Here is a 21,727-nt window from a genome sequence, read left to right on the forward strand (position 1 = left end):
TCAGCTTCAGTGAAGAGACCAACAGGAGTGATTCTATGGTGAGAGGGCATAACAGACCATCCAAAGACAGTAGACAAGGGGACTTCTTAGAACAAGTCAGGGAAACCTCTGTATCACAAACCCTCATTATCACCAGGGGTTGATCTACCCTGATGACTGCTGAAAAGGCAGCACATATATAACGTATAACCAGGGGTGTGCATATTGTGCTTCACTAACAATGAAGAGCTGTTGAGAACATGATAATCACTGGCAACCTAGGCTGGAGTTGTTGTGAAATAGTGAAGCTCAGGACCAAAATCTGAGTGAGGACTGAACAGCAGAGCTATTTAACCTTGGACTTCAGGTGAACAGACTTGTCATTTTTGGGGGGAAATTAGTAGCTGCAATCCCACCAGGGAAGGCTCTGAAAGATAAAGCAGCATAGGAAAACTAAAAGGGCTTAAAGCACAGCACCTCAAAATGCACAAAATAGGTAAGCACACCACTAGATGAGTGTGGCTAATCTGTGAACTCATGTTAAGGCTTCAGTGCAGAAGTGAGGGGGTTGTAGGAAGCAGAGACAGGCCACAAAATGAAAATTTGGAAGCATTATCTGGTCATTAGGGTTGGTTATGGTCATTATGGTCAGAAATGTTAAAACTCATTAATTGAGACTGATGAGGGAATCAAGGGCAACAGGAAGAATTTCTATCACTACACAAACACCACACAAATAGCTGAATAAGGCAAACATGGACTTGCCGCTGAATGGAGGGGATGATTTAGTGACAGTGAACAGTGATAAGGTCAAGGCAGTGTGTACTTTGCCTCAGTTTGCACCATCAAGGTCTCTGACATCTGTTTATTTACAGATGGTTCAAGGATGAGGAATACAACCAGCAATAGGTAAGAAAGGACTCATGGATTGATTGTGAGATCTGAACTTGCCCAAATCCATGGGATCCTTGAGAATCCTAAAGGGATCATTGCAAGACCAAGGAGATGGATAAAGACAGATGATGCATCCACTTCTAAGAGGCTCAGAAAGACAATCCAGAGAACAACAGCTTTGTCATTCTGACTCTGTCCCTGAGTACATCAGGCAACAAGTCCTCACGGAACATTTCTGGACAGTTGAGGAAGAGGATGAGGGCTGGGAATAGCCATCCAACATTTAATAAGAACAAATCACGTCTGACCAACATGACTGTCTTCAAAAACAAATAAAAATATTTGCAGAGAACAAGAGAGTAGTGGATATCATTTACGGCAACCTTAGGAATTCTCTGATAAGCAGAAATTGTCAGTTATTGCAGCATCAAAATCTGCAAAAATACAGAATTATTCATAGCTTTTCTTGGTACAAATCCTACCTTCTATGATAGAAGACTGTATTAGTAGAAACTGTTCAGGTTAAACCTCATGGACTGGCCATATACAAGTGTACCCCTTTGCAAAGTCTAAATGGGATTTTTTATGTATTATACACAGCATAGCAAAGTTAAGTTAGCAGTAGTTCAAGATAGCTTGTGTCTCCTCCCTTCACCCAAGTTTCTCTTAGAATTGTGTCTGTCTCTATTGTGTCCTACATATATGTTCAAAAAGAGGTCTTATTAGTTTTTTGGAAGCTCCCGTATGACTCAAAGCTAAGAGTCCTGCTGACTTTCACTGAGATGTGTATGTTTTTTTGAGGCTTCCAGAAACTCTTACCTATAGGTGCTATGGTCTTTACTCTGGCATGCTTATCCTCTTTCCCCAGAATCAGGCCTAATTTTAAAGCCTTGAAGAGAGATAATGAAGCTGTCTGAGTAAATGGGTTTTTCTGGTCCTAATCATTATATAATGTTTTTGAGGCTTTAATTATACAATTGTGAGGTGTATCTTCCACCAGCACCTAGATATATTGTTGACTATTTTGTAATTTCTACTGTCTAGAATGTATATTTTAGTCATGATTTGTAGTCACAGGTCTTTCAGATAGTGTTAATTCTTTTTTATTTTGTAAAATAGGACAGGTTTATTTTCTCTACCCTGCAATAAGGCCCCATGAGACCAAGGTAAAGGGCTGGTCCTATAAAAACAGAGGCTGTAACAATGTCTGTCTGGCCCACAATCCCAAAATTATGATCTGTCCCATAGTTTTCAGTACATATTAAAAATGCTCCAGTGATATACTTGAATTTTGACTGTTATCTCCTGAATTTCTCTTCAGAGAGAAGAGAGAAGGCAGGAAGGATTTGTGTAATAGCAGGGAGGCGGGGTGATGCACAAGAAGAAAGATGAATTTTCTCCAGTATTGATTCTATGTCCTCACAATCCTTGCAGTTACCTGCTTATCTAATATTCCCAGTGCCTTTTTGTAACCTCATGTATGTCCTTTTCATACATGCATGTGGTGAAGCCCAGGCTGACAATCCTGCATTGCTGAATGCGAAACTGGAGTAACAAAAAGAGTCAGTCCTCAAATTGGCTTTGAACAGCTGTTGAGAGGCATCATACATGGTGCACAAAGCAGTGAAAATTGACTTACCTATTAGTGGGACGGAGTCAGAAGTTGCAGGCATGATCTCAGCCACAAGCAACATGAATACAGTCAGGGAAAGAAGGACAGTGATACCTAGAGGGAGTGAACATATTTAGGAAGAATGAGGAAAATGGACTCTGCAGCTGCTCCTCTGATGTCTTTGCTGTTAAATATAGCTTTGTCCTGAAATACAGCTAAGCCAAACCCATGACTTCATGTCTGTCAATGAAGATTAGAACCTCCACAAAGTGCGAGTAAACACTCACACTCTATCTCCCCTCTTAGATGCAACTCCATCTCTCTCTTCATTTTTATCTAATACACATAAGCCCTTGCTTCTTCAAAAATAATGGAGAAATCTTTTTTGCTAAGTGTAACAAAGCTTGCAAAACTGGTGAACTACACTGCTTTTCCAAAACATTGCACAAAGTGCAAATGGTTGTTAAGGGCTAGGACAGACTTGCACAGACAGCAGCCTAGGTTTTGCTATTGCATATTATATAACATCCCTCAAAGACATGCAGTCTGTTTTAAAAGAAGCTCTTTGTTCTATCTGGAAAGATTGTTGCTAAAACTGATATTGAGAAATCTAAAGGTGAGTGTATGAACATTAGCTTATATTTTTGTGTCAACATCGTACTTCAGCTCTAATAATTATTTTCCTTATCCCCATCCTACATTTCATAGACAGCAATTGTACCCCTTTGTTTTAGTTCTCGTAAGGCAGGCTGCTCAGATACCTTTTATTTTTTAACCAAAAAAACCCACTGAGGACACTTGATATAATTTAGAAGTCTCTGTTCTGAAATAGAATCATGCACAATTAACTCTTAAGACCTCATCTGGGCCAGCCTGGTGTATTTACAGCTCTCCCCTATATTCTCTTGGAAGAACCCTTCCCATTTTTATCAACACAAAGAGCAGTAAATCTCATTTATCCCTTCCATGCCTGTGTTCATAGGGGACTCATGGCTAGGTGTTTTGGGAGCTGAACTTTGAAGGTGAAAATCTGATGCTCAGCTGCGGCTGTTCACAGACCTTCACTCTTTGCTTCCAAGTATGTTCTATCTGAAAAAAAGAGCCAATGAGCTGTGAAGTGCATTGAGGTGTACTAAAGAACATAACAGGCATGACAGAATAATATCACTTCTGCCTGTGCCAGCAACAAGTTCAGCTTCCTCCCATTCCAAAAGATATTACATGTGTAGCACAGGATGTGTGAATGCCAAACAGAAAGCTGTTATCCTTGTTCCTGCAACAAAATAAGTACTTCTGTTGCTCTTCTAGTGAAATCTTTATTCATGAAGCACCATAGGACCATGAGGTATTTGTTTTCCTATTTTGTAGGATACTTATGAAGCAATGAATATTTTAGCACTTACCTAAAGAAATCTTCTCCCCTGAATCAGCTGGCAAAAGAAATACAAGCAGTGCTAAACCAGATATAAGAACACAGGGAATGAGTAAGTTCAAGCCATAGTAGAGGGTGCGTCGGCGCATGGTGATGGTGTACGTCACATCGGGGTATGGTTCTTTGCAGCATTCATAGTACATCTCATTCCTCTTCCCTGGGACACCTAAAGAGAGGGTGATCAGAGGAGAGGGAAGAGGTGCAGGACTCCTGGTTACCTCCCCTGGACAGGACCAAGAAGTGATGGTTTATAAGCCAATGTATGTCACCTCTGCTGTTCTTAGTCCATGTTCTGTATTTTCTAGGATTCACTTTTGTGCCTTCTGAGTCACTTGAACCTATCTTAGCTAATAAAGCTCATCTGGGGCAGAACAAAACAGTCCTGGGCATCACAACCTCAACAAGAAAAATGGGCATTCTGCCCTTCTGCACTCTGTGAATGGTCCCATACCATTGATATGATATTCACTAGCACATGCAACAGATTTTCTGTGTGACAAGTGCCACTGCTTCTTACTTTTCTATGATCCTCTATACAGATTTGCTCTTTTTTTCTCAGGAAAAACAGACAGGGTATGGCTTATTTTTCAAAAAGGATGCTAAGTTAAGCTCAGAGTCTGTCAGATCTGAAGAGGAATAGTTATCCAATATGCATGTACTGCAGGGTTGCCCACGGTGATCCCGCTGCAGCAGATTGCCTGAGATGCTGCGTAACAGGGACTGCCAGGAAGTGCCAGGAGAGCTGGAAGAACTCAGCACCTTGTATCCTCCATGCCAAAATTGCTAACTTCTCTTTTGTTTCTGTGGACATGACAGATGATTTGACAATGTCTGCATTTTGGCAGAGGCTTAGCAAAGTTTTGTTGAAGAATATAGCTGTGGCTTGCCTAAGGTGCTACTTAACACTTTTGTGTATTAGTTAAATAAGTCCCTGATTTGTTCTCCCCTGGTCAGGGTTGAAGGCAGATAATCCACAAACTCTTAATCAGATATACTAAGTTATTAGACAAAAAAAACCCACTATAAAGGAGCACTGGACAAAGAGGATTGCTGTGAAATAGCTGAACTTTAGGAGGACTTCACTATGGAGTCTTCTGGCTTCTCATGAATATGAATATAATTTCTCAAATGCCCTGAATGGTAAAAATAATGCATGCAGTTGGTCAGGGCACATATTTCCTCATCTGCATGTCCAGACAAAGATAAAATATCTTTTTTGTAACCTCTCCTTGCAGTTGTCTAAGTTCCATCAATTTCCATAACATTGCTTGTGACTTACAGCTACATAAATGAGTTCAAAATAACTCACTAGAAGATCACTCTGAATAACTAGTTCTGGGCATAAGTTCTTTTGAAAATGCAGGTATCTTCCAAAGCACAGAAGAGAGACATAATAATCTGTGCGTTCTATGAACTGGTAGATACTTTGATGCTTTTCTTGGTGAGAAAGACCCATTTATGTAAAAGTTTGGCTGAAATACTTTTTACGCCAATCAATTTTGCTTATGTATTAGAATAAATGTGACAGTAGTGTTCCATGAACTTGCATGAGACACATCCAAGTTTAATACTGACAAACTGCTCAGATGTGTCAGGACTAGTAGCTTTCATTTATGTACTCAGTGGCAGGCAATTGCTTCAAAACACAGTGTTTTCAGACACAGTTCAATGAATGTTGCTGAAAGGCTGTCTCTAATCTGTGATTTTTTTCCCCATTCCCTCTTTTTTTGCTTTTTCTTAGATCTAGATTTTTAATATCTGTATTCCATGTCCAATTGATTATTTCTATATATTTGAGGTTTGCCTTTGAAAATTAGACTACTGAAAATTTGTAGGTTGGCCAATTTACCCACTAAATCCCATTCTCCATTTGAGATGTAGTTGGAAATATCAGCCTCAAGCATCTGCAGGTCAATCAACCAGCCACTGTGAGTCCAGGAGCCAAACTTCAAATCACACTTCTGCACATCAAAAGGGAACCAGCGGACATCAATGTAACATGTGCTCTTCAAAATGCCTGTAAATAGAAATCAGTCACAATCAAGCACGTGCAGAGTGCATTTCTTCTTACCCTTATCTGTCTCTGATTGTGAGCAAGCACAGAATTAAAAAGTTCTGTGTGATACAGTCAACCAAACAATTACTGCAGGTGGAAGATGCTGCCATGAGTGAAATAACTTCTTTTCCTCCACCAGTGAAGATCTCTTTCACTGCATCCATGAATTAGGTTGTCTAGGACACTGTGGCCACCTAGGAGCAGCCCGGCCTGTCTCCCAGTGCCAGCTGGCCCTAGCAGATTACAGGCAATGTTGCTTGGTCTGACAGGAGCAAAGAGTACACCCCAGGGACTTACTGTACTGTGACCAACTCTTTGAAAGGAGCTCCCTGGTCAGGCCCTGCCTCAGACCCACAGTGCTTTGAAAATACATTGTTGTGCTAAACCTGCTCAGTGCTGGCCTTTATCATTTGTGTGGTAACCAAGCCTTGAATTTAACTGGATGTGTCTAGTTCTTGTTCTGGGATGCTTTGAAGGTATGGAACAACAGCAGAGCAGCCATCAGGGAAGTTGTTACTAATTCCCCCTGGTTCCTGTGGACTTGCCTGGGGACAATGCTACGCTATAACACAAAGCTTAGGACTTTTTTGTCCACCACAGTGAGGAACTGTGGGATAACCTGTGGAATAACCTGTGTGGTTGCTGGTAAGTCCTGGCTGCTGGACCATGCAGGCAGGGAATCAGCAACACAGGTGAAAAGAGACTGAGACTTGGGCTCAACTGGCTGAGATCAATACCAGTTGGTCTTTTCACCTGGATTTTTAGTCTTGGCTTGGCAGGAAGGGCTTCAATGCTGAGTGAGTACTGCTCTCAGGGTCTCCTCTACTCACAAACCTCTCCACACAACAGAGACCTAGAGGGACTGCATATGAAACATGATGACATGGTGCACACTACCTTACTTAGGTGACACCTTAGGTGGGCCTGTGGATGTTCTGAGCAAACTGCTCAGGAGAACATTTTACTGATTCATAAAGTGTACATACCACTGAAAATGGACTTAAACTTTCTTAGTGGATCTGTCCTGATATTAGAAAGGTTGTAACATTTCCACAGATGGCTTTTAAACACCTTGGTTTCATTAATAAAGAAAACCAGCTTGAAATTATTTGATTAGAAGTAAACAAATACTCTCTCTACCCTACCTGGAGGAATATATTGGCAGGATCCAGAGTAGTTCACCAGCACATTTGTGTGAAAAGTTGCATCAAATCTTTCATCTGCACTGTAACACAGTATAAACAAAACAGAACAAAACAAAGGAAAAGCAAGCTGAAATGTGAGTAAAGATGTAACTGTCAACATAAAAATAACCTTTTGGCTGAATTAAGTCCCTACATCTGGGTGAAGAGTCTACCCTTGACTAATACCTCAGTTCCTTGTAGTTACTGTCAGCCTGCACCTGGGCAGGCTGCTTGCACGATACAATGTCCTAAAAAAAGAGAGATGCAGTGTGTTGCATGTCTCAGAAAAAATGCAGAAGGAAAAGAAGCAAAAGTGTCACATTAGCTGTATCCAAAATCTGGACAGTTGGGACAATGAGGTTTTTCTAGGTCACCCGTCAAAACGAGACAACTCACCACATAAACTGAGTTATCTGTTACCTTACCCAGATACCTGTTGTAAAGCAATGGTGGCCTGACATAACAATTCTGCTGTCTCTGGAGATGCAGAGAGGACATAGATTTGCTTCTAGCATTGGAAGAAACCACTGGAGAGAAGTTATTTTAGGGGCTTGTAGGAGGAGATTCATTGGAATTCCAAGAGCAAAAGGAACCAAGAAAAGAGAATTTCTTTATTATTCCACCAATTCTGAGAAAATTAAAGGAGTTATGAGCCAGACAAGGACCTGATTCTTCAAATGAGCAGGTCTGGGGGCATGTTCTAGAGGGTTTTTGGGAAGAGATTAACTGCAGAAGGCTCCCCTGGCTTGTAGAGTTTTGCCTGTAGTGGCTATGAGCAGGTCTATTCTGCATGACTACACCATACTACATACCCTATCTTTCAACCAGATTTAAAAAATACAGAACCTCCATTACTCTTCTGATCTGTTCTTTATCCATGTCTTGAGTCCTGAATCCTCAGTATTGTCCCCAGCACAAAACAAAGGGGATGCACTGAAAAGCCGAAGTCCAGAACAAGTGATAATTATCAAAGACGTAAAAGACAACTAAAAGGGATTTTATAAATACAAGGAGACAAGGAAAAGACAAAGGATCAGACTGATTCATCACTTGCTATGGGAGGGAAAAAACAACAGGGTGCAGAGAGCTGCAGTATTCTGCACCCTGTGTGCCTCTCTCTCTTTACAACTTGTTCTCACACAGGGGCAGAAGTTGATGGCAGAACAGGGATGAACAGGTTAAGAAAATGTAGATAAGACAGATTCTACTCAGCAGAGCTGATGAAATTTACTCTCAAGAACTGAAAGGACTGGCCAAAATACCCTCTGAAACATTAACAATTATCTGTGAGGGCTTGTGGAGAAGAGGGAAGGACATGATGAATTAGGGGAGATCGAAGAGAATTCTGACTTCATCTAAATGTGAAATTATAGACACATCAGCCTGACTTAAAAGAAAATGGGGTGAAACATCTGGCACAGATTTGTGAATGGCCAAATGCATTGAATCAATCTATTTTTCTTACTAAGAGGAGGCTGGTGATCTACCTGAATTTCAGCATGTTCTTATAAACTACAGTAATATGAGCCTCTTTTTTAGAGACAGAAAAGGAATAGACATTAAGAAGCAAAGCTAAAGTAAAGAAGAACACTTAAACAATCTGGGTCTCTCCAGGCCTCCTTTAGATATCTTGTAGTGAGGGTTTGGAATGGAAGATGGATCATAGTAAACTCCGGAAACTAACAAAATGAAATTTAATCTGAGTAATTAGAAAGTATTACCCTCAAAACTATGAGAGAAATACATAACATGGAAAATCTAGTAAGACAGCAGAGCTGAACAACAACATCTGGGGTTTAGATCAAAAAATAAGTGCAGAATTAAGATATTATTAGAGACTACCCCAAATCCCCTCCTCCTGGAAAGCATTAAGGAAACAGCTGTCTAGAGAGTTTCTATTTCACTCAACAGTCCAGAAATGCTGTCTAGAGAGCTAGATTAATCTCTGGAGAAGGAAAAATAGATTAGAGAATGTTCAGAGTAGAAGAAGAATGATTGAGAGGTTTATAAAATATGTGATAACAAAAGTGACATGAAAATCCATTTGTTTACTTCAATCAGAAACACTATAACAAATACAGGATAACAGTTCTCCTGCAGATACGGTAATTTTGAAGAGACTATGGTTTCACCTCTGTGTTCACTGAGAAAAAGTTAAAGAAGACATCTGCAGAACTGCAGCAAGGAAGAGTTAGACTGGCTATTAGGAAAACCTGTTAGCTGATGCTTGCTTGTTTTTCTTACTCTTTAAAGGTAAGAGCCGAATCCCTAGAGGGCAAAAGGCCCTTGTATCAATGAAGCACAGCTGATTTTCAGCACTTAGTTCTAGCCTCCTTACCAGCCATTTCACATCTTGCTTACCTGTTATACAGAAGAATGTCTGGTACCCAAATCTGGTCAGCAGGAAATCGCAAGTTCTGCACTCCTGGGTATTCATACTGATCCCAAGACAGGTAAACATCAACCCAGGACTGTTGGCAAACATATATATCAGATTATTTGAGCTTGTAAAAGTCTTCTAAGTTATCTGGAATATTATGGGAACAGAATAGATTTTGCTAATAGCAATAGCAGCAGTATGATAATAGTTTAATGCTTGGCTTTAATTATTAAGAAAGACTGGCATATACAGAGGAAATAACAGTGTGACTACTGAAGACAGTGTCTATCTCTTCATCTTGTGGTCTGAAGTAAGGCATCCAAGCCTTTCCTGGTCGGCTGGTAGAACCACTGGCAGTAGCCACCTCCATGAGGACTGCTGGTTCTGAAGTGAAGTGGTTAATGGTAGGTGGACCATGGTCTGAATCCCCTTGGGTGGAAATAATTTAATCTGTTACAAAGGTTGGGTGACTCTTTTACTAACCACCGTGCTATGAGAGGTAGGCAAGTGAACTTTATATGCCAAGAGGTTGTTTCTGATCCCATCTCCTCCACCTCAACACAGTTAATTCAAGAAACTTGGAGGAACAGCTTTTGAGAAGAACCTTTTTGACTTAAAATGAAGTTTAATGAGAGGCTTGCAAGGGAAACCTTTATCAGTACTACACCTGTAGAACATCTCTGCAAGGGACAGGACACCCACAGGCTCCGACCTAGCAATCCTATAGTCATATAGGTTTGTCTGGGCTAGTTAATTCAATATAAAAATGCTCATTTCTGCTGCAAATCCCAGCCGGTTTCTGAGGAAGAAACTGCCTGCTCAGTTGAACATATTAATAAGAGATAGTGTTTGGCTGTGAAAATCAAAGCAGAATTAGCTTAATCATTCAAGATTACCACTGTTTTTTCCTTCAAGGACTGCTTCTTTCCTGAGCGCAAGCCCTTAAGGACATTTGTTTATGCAACATAAAAAAACACTGTATCCTGCAGCCAGGCAGACCTGATGGGAAACTCCCTCTGGCAAAGGAGGTTCCTTCCCTTAGTGAAGGTCAGTTTTGCTTATTCTGCATGAGCAGTGCAGGTGAATCCTCAGCTGGAGCAGGTTGCAGAAGAGGGAGGAGGAACGTTTATGGAAGAGGTTTGTAAAGCACGAGAGCAGGCAATATCCCAGAGAGGTGCCTGGGTGCCACGAGCAGCAATGCAGCATCAGGCCCTCTGTGGCCCCTGGACTACCCACCACCCCATATGAGTAGTCTGCATGTGGCCCAGTGATCACTTCTGTGTTCAGGGACAAGTGCCCTGGCTCCCAATTTCAGGCAGAGGTGGGTCCCAGAAGTGGCAAGTGCAGGTTGCCCAGGTTTTACTGGGTATCTATCATAAGTCCCCATCACTGCTTATGGAGAAAGCCTTGAGCCTCTTGAAGATTCTCTTCTTAGCTATAATGGGACCCTACCTCTGGGCTCTTGTTACTAGACCCCTACATCCACTGCCAGAACAATGTGGTCGGTTTCATGCTCCAATGGCCAGCAGGTCTGTCCAAAGACAGTGTATTGTAGCCTCCTGAATTTAATTTTCAATTCTAAAAGGAGCACAAGGGAAATTTTAAAGGACTCAAAATGCCTTCTTCTATTGCATTATACACAAACTATAAGATAGCGATCTTGCTTTTCAGCTAAGAAATCACATTCAGTAGTTTTCAATTAAAGAATTTCTTGACTTTCCTGACAGAGGTTACTCACCATCTGCAGCCAAGCATTGGTGATCAACACCTGATTCTTCTCATCCTTTGAAAAAAATGGGGAAGGAAAGAAAAGACAGGAGAAAAAGGGATGAAACAGTCTGATTAGAGATGGAAAAGTTTCTGTGTCTTTTAGAGAATCCAGACTTTTGGGGGACATAAATCAAACTCCATGAAGTAGATTGTGAGCTCACTGTAACACCATCATTTGGCCCAGACAATAGTGATCCTTTTTCTTATCCTTTAAACCTATAGACTCCCTGTGTTTATCATAACTGATCAACCATAGAAAGGAAAGTAATAGATGATTTCTCTTATTTTTCTAGGGACAAACTCCTTACCAAGTTTTACCTTCTAGCTACTTGCTCAAAACAAGATGTTTTCCAGTACCACACTGCATGTCATAACTGAAGAGACTTTATGTTGTATTTGCTGCCACTGCAAAGCAATGGCGAAACAATGCCAGAAGTGCTGTTCTTTTCAAGTGTCAGTCTTAGCTTTGACTAAAGGAAGGAAAGAGCTGGCCTTGGGCAGAAGCTATCACTTGGCAAAAAAGACACAAACGCTGTGTGAGAGGGAGCTCACATGACACCTGCACAGAGCAGGAGTCTGCAGGTTCATTCCAGCATGCAGAGGCCATGGAGAAGAATCTCTTATAACAGAAACAACGACACTCTCACCACCCAGTTGGGCCCAAGTTCTTTGGAGAGTCACAAGGTGCTCAGTTTTCTGCAGTTACCCTGTAGCTGCAGGACCCTGCACCGTGGGGATGGAGAAGCAGGGCTGCAGAGTCACTGTGGTGTGATATACCAATAGTCACACCCTGCACTTCCCAGGAGCTGAGGCTGTGCTGCTCAGGGGGACTGGCTCACTATATGCCCAGCTGTCCCTGTGTGTGTCCATGCCCTAGGAAGCCTGGTTGTCTGCAGTGCTTGGGGTGGGAGACATTGCAATTGCAAGCTGCTTAGCAGGCATTTAAAGCATACAGAGCTCCCTGGACATGCATGCCTTCTCTGGTTGTCCTTCTTGCAGTACTGACTCTCTAACAAGGTAAAAACCCCTAAACTGCCTTATTCACTTTGGAATAATACCAGTCTGCTCACCTCAAGCTACATTTGTTCTGCCTTTCCTCCCATCCTGAGGTACCCTCACTACCCAAAGAAACTACCACAGAAATCTCAGGGGAAGAGCTGCTCAAAACCAAAATGCAACCCTAGGTGTGTGTGGTCATCTGTGAGTCCTCCGGAATTATTTCTCTGTCCCATGCTGGAAGTGCAGATTCCTAGGCTAAGGTATGAAGGAAAACTGCCCAGAGAAGTCTCCTAATTACTGATTCCAGACACTAGACCAGTGGTACTGCTAAACTGTTAGCATGAACTTTGTCTGTAGCTTTATCTCCTCTTTTTATATTTGGGTTGTTGGAGCTCCAGAAATACCACAACCTAGAAAGGGAGACATCATTGACCTGGAAGATTCTTGATGGGTTTGGCACTCTGGTTGGAGTTAGGCTCTGCAGCCAGGGTCGTGTCCCCGGGAAACATAAATTTCAGGCATGGAAAAAGGTCTTTGCCACAGTGATCCACACAAAACTGTCTTTCACACTACCTCCTCTTGGGTCCCCTTGAGACCTGACTGCACTGCTTCTGCTGCTGTGAGATGCCACACAAAAATCAAGATGTGAACATTATATTATTATACTGTTAATATAACACTAATATTGTAAAAGTGTTAATTTCCCTTTCTCCTCTCTGCCGCTCCAGCAAATGCATGCCTCTCTATGCAAACTACAACCCACCTCCAGAGGCCTGGTCCTTCTGCACCCCCTTTTGTTCCCTTGGTTGCTGTGGTTGAAGCAATTCTAAGAAAATCTGCAGAAAAATAAGAGAAGGACTGGGCTTGTTGAGACAAGTTTTTTAGATGCTGAAGGATTCAAGCACTATCTTCAAAAATAAAGTAAAGAATAACCCCAGAGTTGGTAATAGAGTCATCGAAATATCTGTATCCACTGACTTGGGAAATGAAAGCAACTCAGAAACACAGAGATTGTGTCCCAGGGATCCTCAGAGGCCAGTCACCAGCCCATCTGACTGATGCATTCCTGGCCACCAATGACTTCTGAGGTGTTCTGTAGGACTGGCAAGCATGATGGTCATCTGGACTGCACATCAAATACTAACAATATGTTGTGCTGTTAGCCAAAATAATGCTTTACACTTGTAAGCTGCACATGTCCTCCTAAGAAAGACTTTCTGTGTAATGTTAAAGGAGCTTGAACACCATGATTAAAAACGTGGTCAGCAACAGTCAGCCATTTCCTTTGCAGTACAAAATAAAGAATTTTCCCCATCTACACTGAAACCTACAGGGAAGGGGAAGAGGGGACATTCCTAATTTTGTCATTTACCTATAAAAACCACATGGGAATGCATTGAAGCCCAATGTACATCTGTGAGGGTGGGGGTTTCCAGCATGTGCACATGCCTTCCATCAGGACCCTTTCATATGTGGCTCTGATTTACACAGAAACTCATTTTTTTTCTGGCACAGTAAGTTTATACTTCAACAGCTTGCAAAGGAAGATATCTTAGGCTGACTTCCATATTTCACAAATCAGTTTGTTGTCCTTACCTGTTTATCTGTGTGTCAGATAGTAATGGTTAATCAGCTTTAACTCCAAACAATTATTCAGGCAGGTATTTCATGTAGCATTAAAATTATTGTCTTGGGTCCACTTTGCCTCCTTTTCACAGGGCTACTGTGCTTGGATATGTTTTGTAGTCAAAGGAAAACTTAACTTTTTGAGTTCTCAATTACTTATCTAGAGAATAACAATGGTTTTCCTTGTCTTGTGTTTACATAGCAGCAAAACCACAAAGTCTAACTCGGGCTTTGCTTATGTCTTTCTTGGGTGAAAAAAAAAAGTCACTTCAGGAGGTTTTCTTGGGCATTCAAAGACTATTCCCATTCTTGCCTTCAGGTTGCTGAGCTCTTACATGGCATTTGACATTTTGGCAAGAAAGAAAATGCTTCCATATGCAGTCCTGGTCAACAGATGCAGTCTGATGGGTCCTTCTTATTGCACAAAAGAACAAAATATTTTTCAAACAAGGATCTGAGTTTTCCAGAAGTGCCTGGTTTGCAGAAGCAGCAAAGCTGACTTTACATTGGGAAGGCATTTGTCCAGGTCTAGCTCTCCTACTAAGTCTGTTCTAGAGGACCCTGAGGAACCAAGGAAAAAAGTGCCTGCTATGGCTGTCAAGGAGGTGAGAGCCATTGGAACCTCGAGTCTGAATCCACCCCATTAGAGGGAGAGACATTTCAGAGCTGAGGTGTTTGTGGAGCTTTCCATCTTTGTGGTGGATACTGAGCTACATAGCTTTGCATTCTGTAAGGAAGTGCTTTGGCCTTTGCAATGAGGTGGTTCCTTGCCTTTCCAGAGCTGCAGAAGAGTTACATCTCCTGTCATCTTCATCATGATCTGTGTGTTGTATGCACTTCTAAAATACCTTGGCACAGAAGGAATTGTATTTTTCTGTTACATGGACACTCACAAACAACGTGGAGAACGTGCATGCTTTACTCTGTCTCAGGAGGTAACTGGTCACTTAGCTTTGCCTAAGTAAAAGCTAATTATTGAGTATGGGAAATGCTGGAGGCAGATCCCTCATTCTGTATGACTGGTTTCATCAGAGGATTTTAAAGGTTAGTTGGGAGGATTCCTTTCCTCCCAGGAGAAAACCTGAATAATCTATCACACTGGTTTTTTCTGTTCAAGATTCCTGTCTTGGCACTGTCAGCCTTGGGGATGACCTTCCCTCTGCATTGGGCTGGCTCTCAGCTCCCATCTTCTGTGCAGCAAAGCACTGAAAGCAGCCCTGCAAAGACTCTAGGTGAGGCTGAAAATGATCAGTTCCCAGAGGTGCTTTTCCATCACTCCCCTGGCAGTTCTCCTGGTTTGCAAACGTTCAGCTCAGACAAATCATTTCACTCCTAGTATTTAAAAATGCTGGAAATGCTGTGGTCGCTAGTGAGTGCAACACTTTTCTCTGAATCCTTCCTGTATTTTTCTGGGTCATTTTCTCCCCTTTCTATCTCTAGCCTGACTCCAGTTAATCCTCTGCCCTGGATATCTGCTTATTCCTACAGCCAACCTTTGACCCATGGAAAGTGACAGTTTGGTTTGTTCTGGTGCACATGCTATGACATGTGAATGCTTTAGTTTCGTTTTCTTTTCCCTGCCCTAAATTCAAAGCCTATAATGTATGTACATCTGCCTGTCCTGTGCATCGCTGCCTGTCCAGATTGTCCCTTGCCAGGTCAACATCTAAATAAAATATAACTGCCCTTAGCCACATAATTACCTGGAACATATCACCTGGATAAAGAACCCAAAGTCCTTCCTGGATCAGTAGTCACATCATATGATTACATGTCATCTCTGTAGCAAGGCATTTGTTAGAGGTGACCAGCCGGAGTCATTAATTCTTGCCCTTTCACAGAGCCATAGAAATGGGAGTTTAATCAACTATTGAATTATTTCAAGACAACGATCAGAAAAGTCCCTAATTGAACAGGTAACTCTCAGTGGTCATGTGCAACTACTTCAGGTAATTTTTAGATTTTTTTTTCACACTGTTTTTCTACCTGAAGATCTGAAGATGAGGAGGGAAACAATCAAGTGACATGAAGACATTAGCATGGACACTTAGAAAGTTCTGTTAGCAGAGACACTGACCTTTGAGTGGGATCTTATTCAAAATATCCAAAGCAATTGATCAAGCTTTCAAATGCTTGTATGCTCAGGCTAGGACTGCACAGGCATTCCTTTCCATTGCTGAACCCCAATCTGCCCACAATCTTCAGCTGATTATCTAAAATTCAGCTCAAATACGTTGAATGGTTGAAGGCTCACAGAACCAGTAATTTTGAGGAGTGCCCAGGTTGCCCTGGCAACATTCAAGTGAGTATCACTGGATAGCCTTTGTATTTCAGGGGTCTCATTAAAAAGTTGGAATAAACCTCGCCATGGTATCAACTACACAGGGATAACTTAAGTTTGTCATCTCAATCCCTTTAACAAAGCACCTTCAGGAAGAAGATGGAAATCAGGAGGGCCTAGAGTTAAGGTGAAGTTTGGGGAGAAATGCAAAAAATATAAAGGAATAACAAAATAACAAACACTTGCTGAGTGTTTTGTTACCCACCAGGATGAAGATACATCTAGGCAATCCTGTTGCTCAGGATTTTCTCCTATGAATATTTGGAAGTGATGTCTCACAAGTGTTTTTCATCTAGGTTTGAATCACACTTCCATCTGATGCCACTAAATTCTCCTTGAGGTCATGCCTTTCTTGGTTCCCTCCTGTCCTGTAGAGATTTGTGTTCTTTCATTGTGGGAAAGAAGTGCAATCTGCCTTTGGGTTTTTCACTGTGTAGCAGTGTAGTACCCTGCATAGGCTCTGTGGTCCCACTGTTTTTACGACCCACATTCTTCTCTCCCCAGAAGAGCAGTTTGGGGAAGTACCATTGCATTGCATTCAGCAGAGTCTATTCACTTGCTTTTGAGACAGGAACTTTACATATTGGAGTGTTTTGTCCCTGTCAGATCACATTCTTCCTCATGCAATCCCCTGAGCCAGGAGCAATCACTTGTGGTGAGAGTGGAGACTTTAAGAGAACCCTGTACTGGGAGAAGCACTGCATTGAAAGAGAAGCCTGCAAACACAGGGATGCCAGCCATATTTGTTAGGCTATGTAATGCATGGTTATCAAAGTCCTCAAGAGGTATTCCTTGCAATCCTTGGCTCCCTGGATGTCAGAGACCATCCAAATATGGATGTTAAATGCACAGGCCTGGATACAAAAGCTGCTGCAGCAAGTACTGAACCCATGCATTCCACAAAGGTGAGAGTGGGAGAAATGCCAGTTTCTGCTGCCAGTCAGGGCTTCAGAGTGGGCAGCCCTCCCACTCACTGGCACAACTGGTTAGTGAGAGTATCCCAAGCCTACTTGAGCTGTGTCTTGCCTTATCACTCAATATTTTCCAATTTTCACTGTGGTGAAAAAAAGCAGTCTTGTTCTTGCCCTGCACATGGGACATGACTTCCTTGCCTGGGCTGTGGGTACTTGACTTAGGAAATTTTACTAATTTTATTTTTCTAGGTTGTAGCTTTCCACTAGTCCCTGAAGATCAGGACTGCTGTGAACTGTGACACAATGTAGAACTTACTGGTCTTGAGACTGTTTGACTTCAAGTTCTTCCACAAAGACCTGCAAATTGCAGGATTCCCTGCCCCACAGTTCGCTGGGAAAGAGTGAAGCCACCAGCTTTGTCCCACTGTTTCAAAGATACTTCTCATGGAAACCCCAGAAGCTGGGTCAGAGGACCTCACATGGCCTTCCAGCACAGTGCTGCTCTCTGACTGCTTGGATAAACTGACATACATGCTTAGTTCCCGGGAGAAAGGGTGTTATGTCACCATACAAAAGCTGTCAGTCTTCCATTAAACTCACAAAACATCCACACATAGCATGTAGGTGGTTTTTATATTCTCCAGGGTGGATCTCTCCTCCTGAAATAGCCCTCCATGTATTCTGTGCACAGTCGGCAGGTGCTTCAAACAAACAGGACTAAACACAAATCTTTATTCTAGGATATTAATTATTAATTGTATTTTTCAGCATTTGAAATCACAAGGAAAACAGCAGAAGGATGATTGAGAAAGCCAACCCTGAGTACTTATTTGAGACTAAAATGTAGTCTATCTGCAAGGTTGCCTTTGCTTTTTCTTCCTATATTTGCATGCTGCTGTGATAGTACAGCAAAAAATAAGGGATGTAGGTATGTTCCAAAACTCAAGTGAGTTCTTAAATCCTGTGATCAGGGATAGAAAATGGGAGGAAAGGTTTTTACTCAGGAACTGAACTCACTATCTCTCAGGACTTACCCTCAGAGAACTAAGACAAACTAAGGAAATTCTAGGCTCAAGGCCACCCCAACAGCTTTGGCTAAACTGTTTCATTGAAAATCTTTGATGCCTCAGATTAGTTACCCAAAATTAAGGAACATACATGAGCTCAAGATCTAAATTCTGATGTCTACAAACAACAGAGTACAGTCTTTTCACCCATCAGACAGAAAATTGTTTAATTATTGCGAAATGCCCAAGTTGGATGACCACAACTAAAAATCTCAGAAGGAAACAAGCCTTTCTTTTGTTAGAAGCACTGCAAGTAAGTACAGCTTGAGGGACCAGACTGGAAGAAAACAAACCATGGAATTGCTTCTCACTAAGTGAGCTGCCTCCATTCTGAGCTGAGCAGGGCAGAAGTCATATAAAATAAAAATACGCTGCTAAGGTTCAGGTAATTAAAATTCCATCATAATGTTTCATGTAAGCGTGTGCAAGTAGTATTAGTCAGGAAAGCATACCACACATGCTGCTTGTCTTCACTGTGGTAGCAAATTTAGATGTTGCATGTTGAATTGGTTTAGCAAGACTGGGATTTTGATAATGTCTGGCACATAGGAGACAGCCAAAATAATAATTCATGGCTCAATTAGCTTTGAATTTCCCAATTTTCAATATCCTCCCACGCTAATGGAGAGGAATTTTATTTTTTTCTTCCTGGAGTTGAAAATTGGTCACACTAAGTGAGTTCTGTGACCAAGAGAGAGATTTTGGGATTTAACTCAAATGAATCTGTTGGTCTAGAAAACTTTCTGTAATTTTTCTGTCTGGAATTTTAATGATCATGATCACTAATTGATTTTCAGCTTTTATAACAGTGTCCAGTCTGTTTTTCTTCTCAGTTGCACTATTTTCCATCAGCCTTGCTGCTCTGGTCTCATTGAATTGGCTCTTGCAAGATGAGAGTGAAAAAAAACTTTCCAGAAAGATACATGGTTTGATAGAGTAAGTCTTTCAAGGAGAAGCAGAGTAAACATTGCTCACAAAAGCTATTCAAGAAGCCTGCAAATAAATGCAAAGGCATTATTAGGAAAGGAAAAAAAAAGATACTTTAATCTAAAAGGGCTGGAAGAGTCAGTTAAATGGTCATGCTTACATAGTTGAAGATATCTATCTGTAAAAGATTTGTACAGGATGTACTACAGGGATTATGGTTTAATCTAGTAAATACTGATACTATATTGGGAATAACAAATGAATAGGTGCTTATGTGCACTGCATATTTTTGTTCCCTTGAATCACTTGTCTGTTGATCTGGGTTTACATAATACCCAGCATAGATTTTGTATGTGTGAATGCTGGAATGAAAGGTGGGAGGGAATGACCTAGATGCTGTAAGGTCAGTTTAAGAAATAAGAGGTGAATTAGAGCTAGAAAATAAACCTTGAACTTTCTGGCCTTTCACTACAGCTGCAGAACCAGCTGTAAAAATCTTATGAAACAAAATCATTTAAAAACAAGGATATCGACTGCTAAAGGCATTGAGACCTGACAGAGATTTTGTGAAAAACCCGACAGTAGGAGGGCTGTGTCAGACAGGATGTACCCCAGGCCCAGACACAGCCCCCTCCTGCCTTCTTACCTTTAACTTCTGGCACAGTAAGACAGGCAACTCTCACTCAACTCTCCCTGGCAAAACTCCCCGGTCTGAGCTCCTGAGGACTGAGTTCAACAGTCCTATTATTTGATGAGCAGATCACCTGAGAAATGAGCAGGCTGGTGAAGGTAGCTTCAATGTCAACAGATGCCTGCATTTAAAAGTTGTTCTTTTACCAAACACCTCCTAAAAAAAGCCCACAAACAACCCAAAAAAACCCAAACAAACGAACAAACAAAACAACAACAACAACAAAACAACTTCTTCAGGGTTGTACTCTTTCATTTAGGGGAAACTAGTGCAAACTTAAGTTTGAATCCAACATTTTGATAAGGTCTGCTACAGAAGGCAAAAATATCTATGCTGCTAAGCTAGTATGCTCCTTATAGTGATAGTGACTGCACCCGAGTGCTTGGTGAAAGTATGTGAGGATCTTTTCTCTTGTCTTCTCTGAACAGCAAGGCTCAGACTCAGTTATCAGGAAAAAACCCAAAGTGAATCTTTGTTTTATTGTCCTACTAAACTCTTGCCTCATCTTGCTGCTTTCCAAAAATGTGGAGAGCTTTGACACACTGTAGCAACAACATCTGTAGTTTAAAAGTGAGATTGTTTGCAACCTTGTGATATCCCAACCATGAGATTTGGGATAATCCTGCAGTTCCTAGGATGTACAATCATTTTACATACCATGCAATTGAATCAAAACAGTCTATAATAAATTTTTCCAGATACAGCATTTGTTTTGGGTTTGGAGTCCAAAATACAGGAAGATTATGTATTTTCTAGTTTCTGGAAGGCATAATGACTCATGGATTGTTGAGGATTTTTTTTCAGCACTTTTATATCTTCCCACTGGTCACCTGTAACCCCTTTTTTTGTCATTATGGCCTCTGACAGTGGAAGATCGAAGGTTGAACATGGAGGAGAAAAGTACTACAGGACTCCACCATATGCAGGGACCTTGACAGCTGTATTTTTTTTTTTAATAACTTAAGAGTGCAACCACATATACACGCCTTCAGATAAGGTCTCCTGCAAATGCCAAGAGAAATTAAAACAGTAAGTCATGACGACAAGTAGTTTTCACCTAGAAGCTTCCTTTCACATTATGCCAAAGGAAAATGCTTTTATTTCCTCTGGTGCAGAAAATGCTGTGCCTCATTTCTTAATTACTCTAGTCTCACCAGCTAACTGGGCTCTTGGACAAAATAAGAAGAGAATTTTTGTTCCAAGTACTCTCGCATGTCTACCCTTGCTTGTGTTGGCAGGGCTTAGCAGGGACTGACAGTGCTCTATGGGAGAGATCACCAGCCAATGCCCTTCTGATGCACAGGGAGTGCCTGGGGGTAAGGCTTCAAGCAAAAGTGACCCTCAGAAATGGCATACACGTGAGGCAGCTCAGCATGAAGTTGCCCTTACACACAGAGGACAAGGCAAACTGAACTGAACCCTGCTCTAACAGGGGCTGTAACTGTCCCTCTTTCTGCTCATTTGTTTCCTGAATGTAATGGGCCTGTCATGGCTGTAGTTGTGGATTAATATAATTTTGGGAAAAAGCCCGAACTCTAAAGTCCTTCATTTGCATTTGTCTACCACAACTGTGACAAGTAGAGAACATGTTCTTCCCAGCTTTGAGTGTGATGGCTGGCTTTGAATCCTAAAAACCATACATACCCTGTGTAGGCAAATACATGCACATAGAGGCAGAAAACAATCCAAAGCAGCCATGCTTTGAAATTTTCTTTGAATGGTTTTCAGAAGAGGTGGTGAGATTTTAGGTAATTACTTCTACTACTGCTTGGAAAACCACAGCAATCTCAGAGCAGTCTTTTCTCCCTATGTTGCAGAGTGCAACTAGATTGTTTAGATTGTCACCAATGCTGTT

The 21,727-nt window shown here is 41.5% G+C and overlaps 1 protein-coding gene across 1 annotated transcript in view; it reads right to left on the reverse strand.

Moving 5' to 3' along the window:
- The window catches only part of LOC310923146 (neuronal acetylcholine receptor subunit alpha-7-like), a gene marked incomplete at both ends in the record, with an annotated part of 56,272 nt that overhangs the window by 15,703 nt on the left and 18,842 nt on the right, over window positions 1–21,727 (reverse strand). Inside the window, 6 exons of the mRNA XM_083884285.1 lie at window positions 2,513–2,599; window positions 3,889–4,083; window positions 5,767–5,934; window positions 7,119–7,198; window positions 9,519–9,628; window positions 11,276–11,320. Of these exons, the coding sequence (XP_083740411.1) occupies window positions 2,513–2,599; window positions 3,889–4,083; window positions 5,767–5,934; window positions 7,119–7,198; window positions 9,519–9,628; window positions 11,276–11,320 (685 nt within the window). The remainder of the gene's footprint in view (window positions 1–2,512; window positions 2,600–3,888; window positions 4,084–5,766; window positions 5,935–7,118; window positions 7,199–9,518; window positions 9,629–11,275; window positions 11,321–21,727) is intronic.

Source organism: Zosterops lateralis (genome assembly GCF_965231275.1).
Source record: "Zosterops lateralis genome assembly, chromosome: Z".
NCBI lineage: Eukaryota > Metazoa > Chordata > Aves > Passeriformes > Zosteropidae > Zosterops > Zosterops lateralis.